A 21,304-nucleotide genomic window follows, 5' to 3' on the forward strand; every position below is an offset into this window, starting at 1 on the left:
TTATAGATCTTCCTGGAAGAAAGCTGGAAGATGACACATGGTGGGCTCTGGGGAACTGGGAACTCCTGGCTTGTTTATAGAACTGTTGTTACCAAGACTCAAACTGGCAGTCCAACCACCTTCTAGATTTCAAGTTGCCAGACCTTTCTGCTGAATCCAAAACAAGGGAAACTCAGTTAATCTTGAATCCTTTGTCCACCCAAGAGGCTGAAAGGACTGAGGGAACGAGTGTTCCCATCTCCACCCTTCCCCTCAGGACTCAGCTGGCCCAAAGATGCTAACCTCATTTTTCTGGTGACCCACCTCAGGCCCTCCCTCTATCTGCCAGGTCCTCAGTTCTGCCAGAGAAAGGAGACAGAAGGAGAGATGTTAAAACTGGAAGAAACAAAATCCGACATGGGGATGTGGCCCAGAGCCTGTAACTCTGAGTAACTTCCCTGCTTCTCCTAGGCCTGCCTGTATTCTACACTGCCAATTGTCTGAAGTTCTGGCCCATTCTTTTCACTTTCCCACAAGTAGATTATCTGCCACTCTACCAGATCACTCCAGAGTGAACTTTGTCTGGCAAAGGCTTGAAGGACACAGATTCACTTTAGCCAAATTCACATTAGGCCCCAATCTCTGCTTATGTGTCCAAGTCTCTGAGTCTAAAGGAAGGTCAAGGAGGAACCTCAGATAGAATGCATTCCCCTTCCTATCCTCCAAACGTGGATTAAATTAGAACAGAGAAAGCAGGGAGACTGGTCCCAGCATCTCTGGCTGGAGCTAACGCCATGGCAGGTTATACACCAAGCACAAGAAACGTCAGCCAAGCACCACGACTGACAAGCTGGGTGCCATTGCCACCTTTGTTTCCTGCCTGTGTCTCCAGAGAGCTAGAAATAGCATAGAACACTACAGTTATGGGATAAAGGGTGAAAAATACGCACAACTGGGTTTCGATACAGTGCTCACTGCGGTCCATGGGGACTAGCATTGTTGTCCCTTCTGCTCCTCTTTCTCCTCCTATTCTTTCTCTTTATTCTTCTCCTCCTCCTTCTTCTTCTTCCTCCTCTTCTTTCCTTTTAATAAGGTCTACTTATTTTAGACATGATTAAGAATTTATATTTTCGGAATTTCAAAGGTGCCCAGTTTAGATTCCCAACATGAAATAGTTAAGAATGTGAAGAGTCACTATCCTAAACTATATACGACTGGGAAAGCAGATATGGAAAATCATAAAACATATTCCAAATTCAAAGGGCCCTATCAGATTCGTTTTGGGGTTTATGCTGCATTTTCATGTTTCAACAAAAGGGTGTGAAGGCACACCCTAGGTTCTGTGGGGAGATACAGTGACTATCAATGGGAGTTCACTGTCAAATGAAGAATAGTACTAAAGTAAAGCACATCATATTAAAGCATTTATCAAATGCTCTTCTGTGGATTCATAATATTTTCCATAGGTCAACACTGTTTTTGTGTACATGTTGTAAAGTTGAAAAAAAAAAAATCGGCATCCAAACAATAAGAAAAATGTTCCCTTTCTCGGAAGTCAGACTGACCCTACTTGTCCTCTAAATTGCTTCCAGAAGTTAAAGTTATTGAAGGGAGTTTCATACATTTTTTTGGTCAATCATTTACCAACCGGGACACATTTCCTCTTGGAGCTAAAGCCATAAAACCACAGCTCACAGTTTGTCCCACTGGTTCCTCTGCCAAAACCTGGCCTTAGTCCAACTGATAAAATACCTTCACTGAAGAGCTCTTGACCCATCCATTGCCCCAGAATTCTCGTTCTCCATTAATGATGGGGTTAGAAGATGTGGACAGTTCCAGGATTTGATACAAGTGACCCACCCATTCCCAGGATGAGATAAATTTCTCCTCGGCCAGAATTGGACCCCAGCATCTAAGACGATGACCCATCTATGCTCCAGAACATCTGTTCTCCCAGTGACACAGGCAAGAAGAGCATCAGCCTCCTGCTCTCCAGGAGAGGCACCTATCAGCGGGAGAGCTCTTAGACATGAATTAAGTAACCTGACCCAACTTCACTCATGATTAAGCGGTGACAAAAAGGCAATTATATTAAAGCTGCCCCTCTCTACTGGTGATGTGTTGAGGGTCATATCTATGTAGTTCCTGCACCGAGCACAAAAGCATAGGCAAAGAGGAACCCAGAAACCAAATAAAGATCTTGAGCTTCCGGTAATCTATCCTCCTGATATAACGCTCCTGAAATAGCCCAAAATTCAGGAAAAAACATAAGCACAAGTATGTTCATGACATGTTTAACCACTGGTTAAGGGCTAATAAATCCACATGATAAAATATTAGCAATTATTGAAATAATATTAATAAACCGTATTTAATAAAATTGATAACTTATGTTCCAAGACTAATTTTTAAAATCGTGATAAAAAATTAAGCATTCAACGATGTTACAATTTACATTAAAAAAGGGTTACAATGGTCTGTACAGGAGATGAAATAATAGCTGATTTACTTTTCTTCTTTATTCTTTACTTCCCTTCTTAGGTTTTCCACACTTAGCACATATTATTTTTATACTGCAAAAAATAAAAGCTATTTAATTTGACTAAGTCATGGCCTAGGGGGCAGGTGATTAACTCCTTGAAGGAGGATGTGCAGAGCCAGAAGGTGGCCAGATCCCAGAGTTACTGTGTTAATCACTGACCCCTTCCTCACACTCAAGCACTGGAGGTGGGAAGCTCCAGTGTGGCCCCTGGCTCTTTCCATCCTGCAGTCCAATCTCTCTGGTTGTCAGCACGCTGTTTCATGACTCACTACAGGCTGCTGGGTTGGTCACTTCCCTTAAAATAACCCAGCTGGCAAAGAGCACACAGTGGTGCTGGGAGGATTAATTCATTCATGTTTATAGACAAGCATGCTGAGATTCTTGGATGGGAGTCTTTCCATGCTAAGGAGTGCAAGTATTCAGCTGAGTACATTTCCAGGGCAAATTTCCTGCCACAAATTCTCTAAACTCAATGCAGATGCCCAAATTCAGGAGAAAATTTATGTTAGCTGGCTGATAGACCATGCACCATTATAATAAAAATGAATTGGATGTCAAATGTCTACAGGCAACTCAACACTACCACATCTAGCCTTCCTGGAGAATCATGAAGCTGGATCCAACAGGCCCAGAAGTGGACAAACTCTGGGCCATTGATGGGCAGAAGAATTTCTTGTCCCTCGTTAGGCAGTAACTCTGCCAAGCGTATGTAAAATATCTCCCACCACAGTCACATAAATGGTCCAAAGATGCCGTGGAAATCAATACAGGCCCACGGCCCTAGACCAAGCATAAATGAAACCATGATGCAGAAAAGCATGAATGTGGCATCAGAATGCTGGAAAAACGTGAGAAGTATTTTTTAAGAAAAGCACCAGCATCAGCTCCCACATGCGGAATTGACTTTGGACAATCTGTGGATAAAGGATGACTGGTAAAGCAAACCATCCCATTGCAAAGGCCAGCATTCATCTCAGGCTGTGCTGCAGCCAGCTTCTGACAGCAAGAAACAACCAGCGTGAAGAGTATGTGGGAACTGTGCAGAGGCCCAGCACAGAGCAAGGCCTCGGATCGCTCTTCCTTCCCCCACCTCCTACCAGTTGGAGGACAAGCTGGGGACAAGTTGCAGTGCGTTTGTCAGAGAAAATGGAATGCCCAAATTGACCCAGAGGGTATGGAATTGCAGAGCAGAGGTTCTCTTCTAACCATACCTCAGTGATTTCAGTTGAAAGTCAAGGTAACAGAAATAAAGAAGACTCCAAGAGAGTTGGTTTTGGACATCTTGTCTCAGAGGTTTGATGTAAAGAGATTAGAGATGTAGAAGCCTAGTTAAATTACAGATCACCTCCCTCCCTGCAACACCCTGATCCAATTCCCCAAATCTAAAGGCTCTATAAGACATGTAAGTAACTTAACATCCTGGGTTTACCCTTCCCATGAGAGCACCCACTCCTCTTGCCTCCAGAGTTAGCACCTCCACTGAGCCCATTTTCAGTATGTATTTCACCTTGTATTCCAGATCTGGCCTGGATGGAATGACAGCACATCATTCTCATTGCAGGCAGGAGCCTAGGAATATTCAATACATCCACTGATCTGATCTTGGATGTTCAAAAAAAAAAGTGGAAATACAGATCCTGTGTTCTTGGGGAATATTTTGGATGAAGTTGGCTCCATTTAGGAAGTAACCTAAAGAAGTAACCCAGGGAACTGTTGACTTACATCAGCTTTCCTCTGAACTTTGTTCCCAGTAATTCACGTCACTCTCACTTGGGCTGCCCCATCTGAAAGAAGAGGGGACCACATGGGCAGGCTTCTTTCTTTCCAGTAAGGTTGGGAGAATCAGTAAGGAAACCACTAAACACATGGAAGTCCGGGGTGGGGGAGCTGAATGTTAGCACAGATTCAGATTGCTATTTCTTGTCATCTTGGCATTTGGGTTTATGGAATAAATAAAAAGCCAACATGTCTAAATGGCAATAGCTTGAGAGGGAAAGAACACAAATGTGCTCCAGGTTCTGAAACATATTCTTCAGAATGGAAGGACACGTCCCTCACTGAAACAGAGCAAAAACATCAAATGTTAGCAAGCCTAAGTAAGGGGGAAACCGCCAAAGGGCATCTTTTAGATATGGTGCCTCCTCAAAGACCCCATATGATCAAGGCAGGAAATTTATGGTCCTTCTACTGCTGAACAGAAAGACCCAAGGCACAGGAACAGCCCCTGGGATACTTCAAAACAGGGGTGAACAAGAGTGTGGAGTATGTTCCCCATTCTATCATCTATCTCTTCCCAAAAACGTAGTTCACCCAATGTCCATAGAAATTCCTGGAGTCTGCTTTGGAGATGACAAAGCCAACAGTCATGTAGTAGAAAGAGCAAAGGAGGTGGGGGAGGAAAGCACATGTTTATGTGAGGTAAAGGATTACCATTAGTGCCAATCATTTTCCTGTGTACCCCCACATCTGCCATTTCCTGGTGTAATACATAATGTAAGGGGAGTGGCTCTCCGAAGGGACACTTCTCAGAATCCCTTGCCAACTGGCTTCTGGCTCGATTCAGTCAATGGAAGGTGCTGGTGCCAGACTGACAGGTAGACAGATGGAAGGAGAACCCAGAGCCTCCCTCTCCTCTCTCTATCTGCTTCATGCAGTGGCCGCAACCTTTCATACTTTCCTTACTCGCTGGACTGCCCTTCCCTTGGCGGCCCCAATTTCCACCATGCAGTTTCCTGCATGGCTTCAGCTTCCACTAGAGGACCTGGCCCTGGGCCACCTCCTACCGATGGGAGGTACCCCAGCTTCCTGCTGATGCTGGCTCTGGGTTGGTTCCCCATCCTTAGTTAGCTTGTCAGCCCTTCCGACACCTTCCTAGCTAGCTCCGTATATTAAATTCCCTCTACTGAACTCCAGGATTTCCAATTGTCTGACTAGATCGTAACTCATGCACTTTAGGACTTAGGAGACCCTGATACAGTTAGTGTCTGCTCCAAATTCCCTCAAGGCTTACCAGGATAATTTTGAGTCCAACCTCCAATGGCCAGCGCCTTACCTTCTTTGCCTAAAGGTTTCTTTTTGGTGGCCTGAGCCTTCTCCTCCCATGTGCATGTTCAAGGCAGACTAGAAGTGCAGGAGAATTAAGATACACACACTCACACACTCACACTTGGAGCTGCCCATAACAGTGACTGACAGGACCTCACAGAAACTCAGCTCTCTCACTGCTCTGGTTTGAATATATGAGTCCCTGAAGAATTCATATGTTGGAACTTAAACTCCAAGGTGATGGTGTTAAGAGACGGGGTCTTTGAGAAGTGCCTAAGTCCTGAGGAGCTCTGCCCTCATGAATGGATTGATGATCTGAAAAAAGAAGGAAGCACTCTAGTGTCCTTTTGCTCCTGGGTCTTCTGCCATGTGAGAACGCAGCAACAAGAGCAACAAGGCACCATCCTGGAAGCAGACAGCAGCCCCTATCAGATATGGAATCTGCCAGGGTCTAGATCTTAGACTTCCCAGCCTCCAGAACTGTGAGTAATATTTCTGTTGTCTAGAAATTACCCAGTGTAAGGCATTTCGCTGTAGCAGCAGAAACCAACTAAGACACTCACCCCTCATGCAATACCACTCTAAAGTGCACACTCTAAATCAGCTCCCAGAATTCCCAGGAGAACTAAGCTCCAGTGGTCCACAGTGGTAACCTGGTTGACCAGGCACCCCTTCTGGGCTGCCTTCCCTTGTCTCTCTCACTTCCTCACTCCACTCCCCAGAATTTTGCACTTGAATCACCGGCTCAGGGTCTGCATCTGGCAGAATCTAAAGTAAGCACACTGTTTTTTTTTTTTTTTTTTTTTCCTTTTCATGCTAGTTGCTTATTCTTTACGAAGTTTAAAGTAATACTTGGAAAGAATGTGGGGTCCTTTCAGTGACAGGACTGCAGAAGATCTGGGCAGTAAGCCCCTTCTCACCAGCTAGAGCGTGGCTGAGCAGGCTGTGGTGGTGGATGGAGAAGAAGGTTTCTACAACCTCTAGCTGGGCAATGATTGTCAGAAGCGCATAGTCTCAAAGCCTCTGTTTCCCCATCCACAAAAGGGCAATCCCATCCGTTTTCTTTGAAAGCTGCTTTTGACCATCATGTCAAAAGAATTGCAGGGAGCCAGAACACATTTTGACCCTGGAGGAATTTTTTAAACCAGCACTTTTGAGTTTCTGGCACATTAAGAGAGAAAGAGCAAGGGAACCTGAAGGGCATGTGTGTGCTTCCAGTGAATTCTAAGGAAGTGAAATAACGACCTTGGCCCAGACAGCAAAAGACAAATTTAATTTACGTGCTGCTAGCCATATATGGAAAAATCATTTAAACCAAAAAAAGAAAAGTCCAAACTGCAAGTCAATTGTGCCTAACATCACACATCCCAATGGTATGTGCTGGCCTCTCCTAGCAACTACGCTATTCCAACATTCCCAATCATTGCACATATTTGGGCCTTGTGTTTTCCCAGAAGCCATGAGGGTCTGGGAATACCATCCTGAATCTGCCCAGCCTGAGCTCCGAGGCTGGATCCACTGCTTCTCCTCCCCCACTGCACTCTCATTTCACAGGCTGCCCTGTTTCTCTCTAGCTTTGCTTCCATAATCCAGGCCTCAGGGCTCTCCTTATTTGTAACTTCTTAATTTAGACCCTGGCCAGTAGAAATGTATACAGTGAGCGGAGGAGAAGGTCTTATTTTAGCCAGAACTCCTGATGCTAAGAATCGACTCTCAGTTGAAGTGGGCCAGAGCCCCCCATCTGATGGCCTGGGCCACCCGAGGAGTCTACTTGGGAAGCATAAGTCACAGGCTCCATGCAGGGAGATGTTTATGGACACATCCTACGCATCTCTGGCATCCTTCTCCACGAAGCCCGAACCACGCTGGAGATTGTAAGTAAAGCAACGTCCCCTGGATTAAAAGTTGTCAGGTTTATTTTTAAATCCCAAGGATTTACAAGGATGCCCACGATGAGAAACCCTCAGTGCCCTCCTACCATGCACACTCACATACACACACGTGCACAAACATGCAGCACACTCACATGCACACGCGTGCACAAACATGCAGCACACTCACACACGCGTGCACAAACATGCAGCACACTCACATACACACGCGTGCACAAACATGCAGCACACTCACATGCACATGCGTGCACAAACATGCAGCACACTCACACACGCGTGCACAAACATGCAGCACACTCACACACGCGTGCGCAAATATGCAGCACACTCACATACACACGCGTGCACAAACATGCAGCACACTCACGCCTGCAAATATGCAGCACACTCACATACACACGCATGCACAAACATGCAGCACACTCACATGCACACGCGTGCACAAACATGCAGCACACTCACATGCACACGCGTGCACAAACATGCAGCACACTCACATGCACACGCGTGCACAAACATGCAGCACACTCACATACACCCACATGCACAAACATGCAGAGAGACGGCAATGAGAGAGAGAGAGAGAAAATATACACACTGGGGCAGATGCACTGTGAGGCCCAAGACAGAAGTTTGTGGGAGGCCCAAAGAGCAAGTGTGGAGGAAGCCAGCCCACCTGGTACTTTCCTAGCTCACAGTTTCCACAGGATGTTGCCATCCCCAAACAAATTCCTGCAACTTTAAAACTCACTATTTATCTTTTTAAGCTTTCTGCTCTTGGTTGTCTGCTTCACTCTTAAATCTCTGTTGAACATAAAAGTTGTTTTGGTTTTTTGTTTTTTTTTTTAAGACACAGAGACTTGCTTTGTCACCCAGGTTTCAGCGTCGTGGCACAATCACAGCTTACTGCAGCCTCTAACTCCTGGGCTCAAGCCATCCTCCTGCCTCAGGCTCCCAAGTAGCTGGAACTACTGGCCCATGCCACCATGCATACCTAATTTTTCTTATTATTTGTAGAGACAGGGTCTTACTATGTTGCCCAGGCTGGTCTCAAACTCCTGAGCTCAAGCAGTCCACCCATCTCAGCCTCCCAAAATGCTGGGATTACAGGCATGAGCCACTGCGCCCAACCTAGGAAGTTCGTTATGCAGCTCTTTCCAAACTTTCTTGGTTCACAGTACCCTTAAGGTCCCAGCAAGTTTTATGCAATGCTCCTAGGCTAAAAGAAGTACTTAACAGTTCCAGCCAGGCACGGTGGCTCACGCCTGTGATCCCAGCACTTTGGGAGGCCGAGGCGGGTGGATCACAAGGTCAGGAGATCGAGACCATCCTGGCTAACATAGTGAAACCCCGTCTCTACTAAAAAATACAAAAAAATTAGCTGGGCCTGGTGGCGGGCGCCTGTAGTCCCAGCTACTCGGGAGGCTGAGGCAGGAGAATGGCGTGAACCTGGGAGGTGGAGCTTGCAGTGAGCCGAGATAGCGCCACTGCACTCCAGCCTGGGCAACAGAGTGAGAGTCCGTCTCAAAGAGAAAGAAAGAAAGAAATACTTAACAGTTCCATGTATTAAGTAGTTAACTCCAAATAACTTAATAAATATTTATGTCCTAACAACTTAATAGCCATTGGGGAAAATACACATAAATTGAAATAAATAATAAAAATTTATTTCATTCTTAAACCTATTTACTAGCTAACAGGATGTGTGCACCTATTAGACAACTTCCAACTTTTCTAATCTTGGTATCAGATTGAACAGCAACACTCATGCTTCCTGTTCCACAATGATTTTGTGCAGTTCTCACTGGCTGCAACCACAGAAAAGTCAGCTTCACTAAAACATGATGACATTAAAAAACATAGTACTACAGAACACTGACACGGCTGAGGTAACATTGTGTGGTGGCGCACAGATGTCAAGTATTGCTGGGCTTCCCTAAGAAATGCTGAGTAATCCCACGTCAGTTCTGTGAGTTTGCTGTGGCATCCTGGGGTGTCTTGTGTTACTGGGAACTATGGTCTGATGAAATCATTTGTCCACGACTTTCGCGTGTGTGTGTGTGTGTGCGCGTGTGTATAAATAAACCCACAACCAGAGCCCAGAACACATATGAATTTATACATGAATAAAAATGCACGAGAAAAGACCTAGAAAGGATACAAACCAAGCCACTAGCTCTGGCTACTTCTAAGGAGACAACATTGGGAGGAAAAGAGGTAGGTCCAGTGAGATGTTTGTCAGAATTTTTCTGCAAATGCTTTCAGGTATAACTTGTGTAATTATAAACAACAACAACAACAAAACAACCTTGCCATGTAAGAGAGTGCTAAGTTCTGTTCAGAAAGGGTCAGTCCCAAACTCCAACGCACTGTGGGTACACTGTGGATGAGCGCGCTTCTCGCTCACGCACGGAAATTCCTTACGGCATTTTTTTCAAGAGCCTTTCTTCCTTTCTCATTTCCCACGGCGGCAATTCCCCGGAAGTGGCAGTCGATCGGAATCACCAGTAGCTGTTCTCTAACTACCTCCGCTACCACCTCCCCAGAGTCTGGCTGCTCACAGTCCACTCGCATTGCCGTGGGACGTGGTGGCCGTGAAGGCTGGCTGTCTCTCTGGTAGTTTGGAGCTGCTGCTTGGAGGCTGCTAGGCAAAGACTCTATTTCCCCGCCTTCTGCTCATCTAGGTGGAGCCTTGTGGCTGGCTTCTGCCAATGAGGGGAAGGGAGACAGGATCCACTTCTAAATTTAATCCTCAAGTACCCCTAAGGAGAGCCACATCCTAGACTGCCCACACCTCTACCCATAAATTTCCTTGCTGCATCCATTTTTCTGCTCCTTTGCTCACCCATTTCTCTTGGCTGGGGTGCCCCGGGGCGGGGCAGGGGGTGTGACTGGGACCAGAGGTGAAAAAGGAGGCCACTCTATGAGAAATTACAGAGAAGGGGCGGGACAGGGGGCGGGTAGAGAAAGAAAGAGAGAGGAGCCAGAGCAGGAAACAATGCGCTGCCGAAAATAAAAAATTAAAGCAAAAGTTGAAAAAATAGTACATAAAATTGTCAGGGGGCAGCTCTCAGTAACAATTCCACTTTTGTGACACAGGTTCCAGGAGTTACATGTCCCCTGAAACGAAGTGACCTGTTTCATTGTCCTTATTACCAAATAAGAGAAGGCCAAGGGCAGTGTGCACAGATCCTCTGAAGCACAGGACTGCAGAGCTGAACCGACCTGCAGCCTCTCAGCCCTTATCAGACCGGCTCAGGGACTGGTCTGAGAGAGCACAGGGGCTTGACTCCCTGAACACCCATCAGCTTGGGACAGAACCCAGGCCATTTTCTGCCAATTATTCTTCAGCTCATGCAGGCGTACAGGAAAGAACAAAGGTCCCAGGTGTCCTAACTCAGCCTTAATAGCCAGAGTCCATGAAATGCCCGTATAATAAGGATGCTTAGAGCTCTTAAGCACCAGGCCATAAACAGATTTCAGAAATAGAACCAGGCTCACATCTCATCTCAGCTTCTCTATTGCTACAAGAAACTCTGGTAAAACAAGTCCCTTTCTGTGCCTCAGTGTTTCCCTTTGCCAACGAGAAACCGTAAGAAGAGGCTGCGATAATTATTTTTATTCTTTATGTTTTTGACCCTCAAATGGTTATTTGGTCATTTAGTGCCTCAAAAGAGGGCACGAGGGAACTTTTCTGCTCAAAGAACTGATAAACCACCCAAGGCCTACGTGGAAAGCCTGGACCATGTCTCCCTCGGCCCAGAGTGAGAAGCGAGAGGGACCCTCGTCCCCTGCTCGCTGGGCCTCCCTTCTCCACCCACGCACACGCTCCAACAATGTCCCAGCTTCCCGTTGCTGTTGTCCTAGCCTCTGCAAAGGCCCTACAATTATGCATAATTTATTCCACGTGTTTGTTTGTTGCTTCTGCCAGAGGCTTCTGTCGTAAATGTTTCAGTGCTTTAACTTTAGATGAGTTTTCTTTTGAAATAATTGTCCCCAGGGTGATGAACTGAGCAGTAAATTAACACCCCTCTATCCACAGCCTCCTCTAGGCTCCTGTTCCCTTCTAGCTGCAGTGCTCAACATAAAACATTCATTAAATAAGCACCTCAGGTGGCACAGGCAGGGGTGTGGGTGCTGGGACTGCGCACTGGCTAAATCAATATGTGGGTGACAAGTTCCATGAAGAAACTCCCAGGACCAGTTAAATCGGATTTTGTTTTAAAGTCCTTTCAGTGATATGTTTCACAGGAGTATGAAACCCACATTTGCCATCAGCCCCCCAACTCTACTTATTCACGTTCTTTGCATCTTGACACAAAAATGTATTTTTGCTCCTCTTCGAAGCCTCCCGTTATCTGAGCCCATCTGTGTCACTCCAATGACACCATCACTCAGGCACCCTCCCTCTCCTTGTCTCCCTCTCTCACACACACACACAAACTAACACAATCTCACACCACTGGCACACTCTCACACACCCACACACACGTACACACGAACACAATCTCACACATGCTCATGCCACTGACTCACTCTCACACACCTGCTCACTCACACACTCTCAACAGTTCAGGAATGGCCTGAAAAACTGACCACTGGTGTATTTATTTATTATGTCAGTGGTGAACATTCCTGTGCTTCTTGTCAAATTTTTATTTCTCTTCCCCAATAGCCTCTCCAACCTCCAACCAAGGACCCCACTTGCAAATGATTTGTGACTAGTGGGTTCTAAGGTTACATCGACTTATTGCCTGGACTTTCGTGCCAGCGCTCTGCCGGTTGCTCTCAGATAGATTCCACTGTTTCTTTCCTCTGGTCCGTGCTGCGGGGCACTGACCCCAAAAACTCTATTTCCTGGAACAACTCATCAATTGACTTTTGATTAGGTCTGGCCAATGGGAGGTAATGATGGGAGCCTGGGAGGCTGAAGAGGGAAATCCAGGGTATTTCTCGTTCACTTTTTCTATCTGCTTCAGATGCCATCTCCTCTGGGATTCCAGCTCCCACTGCGTGGTCCTGGCTCCTGGGCTCTGGTAAGACCATCTCCACTCCTGTCCTTGTAGCCCTAAGGTGGTGCCCACTTCCTGCCATGCTAATCTCTCTATTGGCTCACTGTCCTGCTTGGCTCAACATCCCTTCTTCTAACACCTTTAGAATTAGCTCTTTGTATTGTCCCTCTACTGACCCACATAGCATGAGTTTTGTCTTCTTACTGTACTCTAACTAATACAAAGTTTATTGGAAGCAAAGGAGGCACGGGCTGAGAAAGCACTGAGTGAAAGACTACAGGGATGAGAGGCAAAGACCAGCACCGCTCCTCAACCTGCCAGCTCCAGCACCTTGCCATCCGCATTCAACTTAGAGCTTTACCATCTTGTAGGAACAGAGAGACATGGTACCCTGCAGGAAACTTAAGAAAACCTCCAAATGTGTCCAGCACAGAGCAGTCTAGAAAAGATTCAAGCTAATTTAGGAAAAAAAAAAAAAAAATTCAGGCTATTCTTTTGTTAAAAGTTCCAGACTCAGTATTCTTTCTTGAAAACACAATCTATGCCTATATTTATATTCCCGAATTTTCCCTACGGTCTTTTGAACCTCTAGCTGTAAACTGAGCTAATTCTCCCCACTGTTGTCCTCAGTGGAAATAGAGCATCACCCCACTAAAATTTAAACAAAACCACTAATGTAGGGTAGCGAGTTTGTCTCTCACCCATCTTTCCAGTGAATACCACAGTCTTTCTGCCTTTAGTTTAGGAAAGAAGAATCAAACCTGACTTTTTAGGAGTGTTTGAGGATCCGTTGAAGGAAAACTTTCAGCAGACACAGAAGCCAAGAGGTTAAAAGCATTGCTTTTGAGTCAGACTACCTGGCTTGGATTCTGGCTCTACCACGTATTCACACTGATCAACTTATGTCCCCTATAGACCTCAGTCTTCTCATCTGTGAGTTGGGGATCCTAACGGTTTTAAGCCTTAACGGAAATAATACCTGTAAAGCTTTGCACATTACATACAATAAGCACTCCATAAATGTTGCTTAAATTTTATCATTGTTAACATCCTCCTATGCCCGCATCCTTGAAAATCAATAAGAGAAGGTATAAGATCCAAGTTACTACCATATAAATAAATAAGGGACGGTCCAATCCCCCAAACCAATGGATTGATGACCAACATCATCTCTGCATATCAGCAAAGAAAACTGCTGACTCTCAGACCTGGGGAGGCTGTGTCATCTACTCTCCCTGCATGACAGCTGAGGTGGAAGACACCCACAAGGCTCAGCTGCCTGGTCATGGTACCATAACTCCTACCCCAGCGTCCTAATATACGGTTATCACCTCATGACAGTACAGAATATTTCATTTCAGATCGGCGTCATGTACATGTGACGTGAATTGTTCTCAGGGAAGCTGATACAGTTTGGATACTTGTTCCCACCCAAATCTCATGTTGAATTGTAATCCTCAGTGCTGGAGGTGGAGACTGGTGGGAGGTGTTTGGATCATGGGGGTGGATCCCTCATGGCTTGATGCTGTCTTTGCAAAGGTCAGTGAGTTCCTGTGAGATCTGGTCATTTAAAAGTGTGTGGTACCACCTCCCCTGTAACTCACTCCTCTTTCTCACTCCTGCTTTCAGTATGTGACATGCCTGCTCCCCCTTCACCTTCCACAATGATTATAAACTTCCTGAAGCCTCCTTAGAAGCCAAGAAGATACCAGCACCATGCCTTTTCTAAACCCTACAGAAACATGAGCCAATTAAACCTCTGTTTTTAATAAATTACTCAGTCTTTATTTATAGCAATGCAAGAATGGCCTTAGAGGGAAACCTTCTAGAGAGAGTTTAAAACAAACCAAAAAAAAAAAAAAAAAAAAAGGCAATGGCCTACAGCTAACATGAGACTTAATGGTGAAAGACTAAATTTTTTTTTTTTTTTTTTTTTTTTTTTTGAGACAGAGTCTCGCTCTGTCAACCAGGCTGGAGGGCAATGGCGTGGTCTCAGCTCACTGCCAGCTCTGCCTCCTGGGTTCATACCATTCTCCTGGTTCAGCCTCCCGAGAAGCTGGGACTACAGGTGCCCGCCACCGCATCTGGCTAATGTTTTGCATTTTTAGTAGAGACAGTGTTTCACCGTGTTAGCCAGGATGGTCTCGATCTCTTGACCTCGTGATCCACCCGCCTCAGCCTCCCAAAGTGCTGGGATTACAGGTGTGAGCCAACGTGCCCGGCCTCACCACTTCTATTCAGCATTGTACAGGAGAGTCTAATCAGGGCAATCAGGAAATGGGCGGAGGGAGCAGGGACAAAATATATCCAGATTGGAAAAAAGAAGTAAAACTATTGCTATTCACAGATGACATGATCTCACAAATAGAAAATCCTAAGCAATCCATTAAAAATTATTAGAGCTAATAAATGAGTTCAGAAAAGTTGTGGGATACAAGATCAATATAGAAAAATCAATTATATTTCTATATACTGGCAATGAGCAATCCAAAAATAAAATCAAGACAACTATATTTTCAATAGCATCAAAAAAATAAAAATAATTATCAATAAATTTAACAAAATATGTACAAGATGTGTACACCAAAAACTATAAAACATTGTTGAAAAAATAAAAGGTCTACATAAATAGAAAGATATGCCACAGTCATAGAAGACTTACTATTGCCAAGATGGCAATTCTTCCAAAATTAGTGTGTAGATTCAACTCAATCCCTACCAAAATCCCAGCTTGCTTTCTTATAGACATGGACAAGCTAGTCATGAAGTTCATATGGAAATGCAAAGCACCCAGAATTGTCAAAACAATTTTGAAAAAAAAGTACAAAGTCAGAGGACGCATACCCCCAATTTCAAAACTTACTATATAAGCAGAGCAATCAAGATAGGGTGATATTACATAAGAACAGACATATAGATCAATGGAATCGAATTGATGTCCGGGAATAAACTCTTACATTTGTGGTCAATTGACTTTTGATAAGGTGTCAGGATAATCCAGTAAGGAAACAGTCTGTTCAACACATGGTGCTGGGACAACTGAATACCCACATGCAGAAAAATACATTTGAATCCCCTCCTTTAATCACACCCAAACATGAACTCAAAATGGATCATAGGCCTAACTGCAAGTGTTAAAACTATAAAATTCTTAGAGGAAAAATTAGAAATCTCTTAATGACATTGGATTAGGCAACGGTTTCTTAGATATAGCACAAAAGCATAAGTGACAAAATTAGATAAATTGAACTATTTCAAAATTTAAAACTTGTGCTTCAAATAATATCATCAATAAAGTGAAAAGACAATCTACAGAATTAAAGAAACTATTTCTACATCATATTATTTGATAAGATTGGTATTCCAAATATATAAAGAATTTCATATATCCCAAATATATAAAGAACTTCATATATTCCAAATATATAAATAACTCTTATAACCTGATAATCAAAAGCCAATTAACCCAATATTTTTAAGAGGCAAAGGATTTGAATAAATATTTTTCCAAAGACGACATGCAAATGACCAAAAAACCCATGAAAAGACGTTCACATCATTAGTCATCAGGGAAATGCAAGTTAAAACTACAGTGAAATACCATATCACACCACTGGGATGGATAAAATTTAAAAAACAGATGATAAGCATTGGTAAGGATGTGGAGATGCTGGAAACCTCATAAATAGCTGGTTGGAATGTAAAATAATATAGCCACTTTGGAAAAATAGCATGGCAGTTCTTTAAAATGTTAAACATAGAGTTACCATATGACCCAGCAATTCTACTCCTAGGTATATACTCAAGAGAAAAAAAAAAAGCTGGTACACAAACATCCATTGCAGCATTATTCATAGTAGCCCAAAGATGGAGACCACCCAAATGTCCATCAACTGCACTGATAAATAAAATGAATCAAATCCAAAATACGGAATATTATTTGGCAATAAAAAAGAATGAGGTACTGATATATGCTACAACATGAATGAATGCTTAAAAAAATATTGCTAAGTGAAAGAAGCTGAGGACCGCATATTCTACAATACCATTTACAAGAAAGTCCAGAATAGGCAAATCTATAGAGACAGAAAGTAGATTAGTTGTTACCCACGGCTTGGCAACTATTGGGTACAGGGTTTCTTTCTAGGATAATAAAAAGGTTTTCAACATAAATTGTGTAGATAATTGCACAAATCTGTGAATATGCTAAAAACCATTGAATTGTACACTTTAAATGGGTGAATTTTAGTGTATAAAATTAAATCTCAATAAAAATGCTTAAAAAGTAAATGGACTTGGTATCTTTAAAATTAAAAAAAAAAAAAAAAAGCAAATAGGTCTTGGGGATCAGGCAGAGCTGGGTTTGATTACCACCTTCCACACAACTAGCTATGTGGTCTTAAGCAAATTCCTGCACAACTCTGGGCATCAGTAAATGGTAGCTTTTTACCATTCAGCAGGAAGGAAAGTTAGGAGAGGTGGGGATATGCAGCATCAGGGTTACAGTGAAGGCAGAACCAAGGTGATCTTCTGGGGTGAAACAAGCACATCCAAGACCATCAGCTAGAATTTGATTCTGTAGTCCCTGTCTATTCCTCAGAAGAAGGTGCCTTTCCTAAATATTCCACATGCAATGGTGCCCCTGCAGCAATGCTATGCAGCGGGTATTGACTAAAACTCTTCCTGCAGACAAGAGCAGCGTCCATCTGTATCTCCCACCTATGGCTGGATTTGGCAAGAACAGGATCATTTGCAATGTTGAAGAAACGGAGGGAACACAAGAAGGACCCTGACAATCAAATTCTAGGCCATTTTTATCTTACACTGCTCATCGGAGAAGGTCATCTCCCCCCACTGCCCATAAAGCATTAGCTGCTTTGAGCTTTGCGTTCTCAACAGTGTAATGAAAATAGATGTTGAATGCTAAAACATAAACATATGCATCATTCATAATGCATTCAGATGTTTTTTAATTATTCATGGTTCCTGAAAGTTATTTGACCAATCATGCATATATACCCAAGCAATGTTTATATTAGAACCACAGCCTCAGTGTACGCAATTCCAGCTCCTTGGCATTCCCGTCTATGGAATTAAAATTAAATGAGTCAGTGGTCAATAAAAGTTACATGTGATTTCCATAAAATTATCCATTGTATACTGCTATGGGGTAGAGAAAGAAGTTTGCATGGCGTTGCTGAAGCTGACAGAACACAGAATGCTTGCTTTCTGATGAGGGTGGCAGTGATGACGAGTCTTTCCTAAGAATGAATTCATTATTTCCCTGAATAATTGGTGGTCTTGGACTTGGTCGTCGTCTAGGAAAAAAAATAACTCAGAGGGCCACCCTCTCTGTTCTGTTTAAGTTCTGTTTTCTTAAAAGAAAAAAAAAAGTGCCAGTATTTTGGGCTCGAAAACACCACATTCTTCTGTTTTGATGCTTGCATAAATTTGCATGTTAACATGAATGGTTCCAACTTAAAGAACGTGAAATGAAATGAAATTTGAATTCAAATCCAAGATGGAGAAAAGACACATCTAAAAGCAACAGATTTTCAATCTAGTGGATTTTTTTTTTCAAGAACCAGATTAAGAAAGTCATAAACTCTTTCTCTCTCTCTCCCTGCCCCCTTCAACCACTGCTTTCAAAGACGGGTGGCACACAGAGACAGGTATCCCAAAGAGCATCCCCATGTCCCCTCAGCATACATACTCAGTATTTTTACGAACCACAGCACACATTCCGAAGCTCTGTTTTAATGACTACATGCCACCATGAAACTCAGAGACATGACTCAGAGGACACGGTCAAAATCACGTATCCACTTTTGGAGGCCCACCGAGATAAAATGAAATGTAAGGAACATTGTGCGAGTAGCTTGAGCAAATATAGGCATGAATTTGCCTCTGCAGGCCCTAAGAGCCATTTCTTGCTTCATCCTTTGATTTTTCCCATTGCAGTTGAAGGCTGTATGTCATAGTGGTTAGGTGCACAGACTAATAGACCTGCCTTGGAATCCCAGATCCACCAATGATTTATTGGCTGTGTGACCTCTGGCAAATGACTTAATCTGTGGACATAACTTTTTTCATGAGTCTTCATTTACATAGCAATAGTACCAGCCTCGCAGACTTATTGTGAGATAATGCAGCACATTTAGAACAGTGTCTAACATAGAGCAAGCATTCCATAAGGATTAGGCGTGGTGGCGGTTGCTATGGTGGGGTATTAAATGTTAAATGTTACTTTTTTTTTTTTTTTTTTAATTCTTTTGAGACAGAGTCTCGCTCGGTCGCCCAGGCTGGAGTGCAGTGGCCGGATCTCAGCTCACTGCAAGCTCCGCCTCCCGGGTTCCCGCCATTCTCCTGCCTCAGCCTCCCGAGTAGCTGGGACTACAGGCGCCCACCACCTCGCCCGGCTAGTTTTTTGTATTTTTTAGTAGAGACGGGGTTTCACCATGTTAGCCAGGATGGTCTCGATCTCCTGACCTCGTGATCCGCCCGTCTCGGCCTCCCAAAGTGCTGGGATTACAGGCTTGAGCCACCGTGCGCGGCCAAATGTTACTATTATTCAAACTTTAGATGATGGTAGGAACCAGGCCTGAACTGCTTCTCCTCCAACCTGCCCTCCCATTTTGACCAGACAGCACCACCCGGGAAAGAGCAGTCAAGTCATCGCGAAAGCCCATTGCCAACGATCTCTGGCTGCAGGACAATGTGAGATGTCATGTTCTCATCCCATCCTGCCCCACATCAACCCTTTCTCAGGCCCAGTCTCCCTTCACTAAGGTGTGCCAAACAAAATGACAACAGGATCTCAACAAGTAAAGGGGACCGTGAGCAAGGAGGGCAGCCTCGTACCTCGTGGCCAGACTCCGTAGTGTTTGTTTCCAATTTCTGGACAGCCGACTTGTTGCTCTCCTTTAGCATTTTCTCTCGAACTTTGGTTTCATACTCAGGCCTGGAATGTTCCTAAACCAAAGAGCAGAGAGTGGTTAGTAAACGAAAGGAAGAATGGCCTTGGCCTGTGGGTTATAACCAGACACATGTACACTAACATCAGCGTTTAGGATTGGACGCTATTGGATATGAACTGCCACACCAAACACAATCACAAGGCATCTAGACGTCACAACCTAACATAAGAACACAACGTGAGGAAGAGACAAGGGACACACGATACTCGTTGTCACACTGAAAACCAAACCTGGGCACGTTCCTGGGGATAGCGCCGGTGTTGAGAAAAGAGAGAGGAAATGTTAACTAGATGGTTGATATGAAGAGAGGCCCAGTACTTTGCAGAGCCGTTTCACCAGAGGCAGAGGGATATCCCTGGTCATCCCACCAACTATTGTCAGACCTCAAACTTCTAACTTTCAACAAGCCAGCTCCCAGCTGGAGAAACAGATGTGCCCCACAGCTGGGAGTGAGGGCAACAACAAAACTCCTTCCCTGCTCCATTATTCTCTGAGCTAAAATGGCGACCAATAAACATCAAAGTCAAGGGTGGCCATAGGGAATCTTAAAATTCACTTGCCTGGACCTGTTTCCTGTACAGCCTCGGTGAGTAACTCATTGGCAAGTACAGCAATGCTCAAGAGACCTCACTGGGCCATTTAGCAACACAAACCTGAATCGTGAGTCACCAGGCATGGGAAAGAGCACCTAACTAATCCAGAGGACCATGGTCAAATCAGTGCAGATGCTGGGGCAGGAAGATGCATGACTCACTTCAAAGAAAATTTAACTGTGTACACCTGGCCTCATTGGCGGGTCTTCCTTACGGTTTCCAGCTCAAGAACAAACATCTACAGGTGTGAGGACTTCATGTTTCTGCATCGTTTATTGATAACTCCTGGGCAGGGATTCAGGTACTGGCTCACAGTGGGCTCTGCTATTCAGGGAACACACATGTCCTTATCCCTGTCCATATGTCAGAGATTCCAAAGGTCAACAGGCCAGGCTCTTGACCTCTCTCTGGCTTTCCTAAGACATACCACGATGCAGGAGAGGACAGACCATGTAAGTGACTAACAAGCATAACTAAAACAACAGCAGGTGGTGCCACTCCATCGTCACCCATTCTCCAAGGGGACGTCAGTCCCACCCCTTCCAGGAGGCCTTCTCCAACTGTTGCAACATACCTACCAGGTGGGGTCTCCTCCCTCTCTGAATTCCTAGACTTTTATAGCTTATACCACACATTGCAGCTCTTCATTACGTATTTTTCTTTTATTGTTTCCTAGCTGTTTTGCATGTGAGAGGCTTCTTACCCTAACATAAAGATCAGCTACCTGCTCTGTATTATTCTGTGTTTTGCACAGTACTTGGCACCATGCAGAACACCCAGAAATCTCTAAATGCTTGTAAAGTGCACTTGATTTTGTCTCTCACCTTCATCCGTTCTCCAACACAGCATTTCCTAATGTGTGTGCCAAGAGAATTTCAGCTAAAAAAGGACTCCAAGGTCTAAAACACTGGAAAACACTATAATGTATCGACTTTCTGAGAGTCACAATGAGCATATTAAAAACTCTGAAGAGTGCTACTGTCAAGACACTTGCTTAATTTTCCTAAGCCCATCATTTCCCACAGAGCAACTTTTGCCTGTAACAATTAATAACCTGCAGAAATACTTTGAGAACTATGGTTTGAGGTTGTCCCCCGTGGCCTCTGAAATTTGGTTGCTTTACTTCTACATTATTCCAATGGGAGATTTTAATTACAAACTGTAGCAGTATCTTTCAGTGAGTTCCAGAAGAACTTGGGTTCTAAATCTCTTCAAGCCAGAGGAGCCTCCCCCCTTTCACACCCCGCACAGGGGCTAAGGGAGG

At 44.1% G+C, this 21,304-nt stretch overlaps 1 protein-coding gene across 5 annotated transcripts in view; it reads right to left on the minus strand.

The window, feature by feature from the left end:
• The window catches only part of ANO2 (anoctamin 2), a 393,019-nt gene that overhangs the window by 160,002 nt on the left and 211,713 nt on the right, over positions 1–21,304 (minus strand). For all 5 annotated transcript variants that reach the window (XM_077953328.1, XM_077953330.1, XM_028829182.2 and 2 more), the window contains one exon: positions 19,332–19,442. In XM_077953328.1, coding sequence (XP_077809454.1) covers positions 19,332–19,442 — 111 coding nt within the window. The remainder of the gene's footprint in view (positions 1–19,331; positions 19,443–21,304) is intronic.

Source organism: Macaca mulatta, chromosome 11, assembly GCF_049350105.2.
Source record: "Macaca mulatta isolate MMU2019108-1 chromosome 11, T2T-MMU8v2.0, whole genome shotgun sequence".
Taxonomy (NCBI): domain Eukaryota; kingdom Metazoa; phylum Chordata; class Mammalia; order Primates; family Cercopithecidae; genus Macaca; species Macaca mulatta.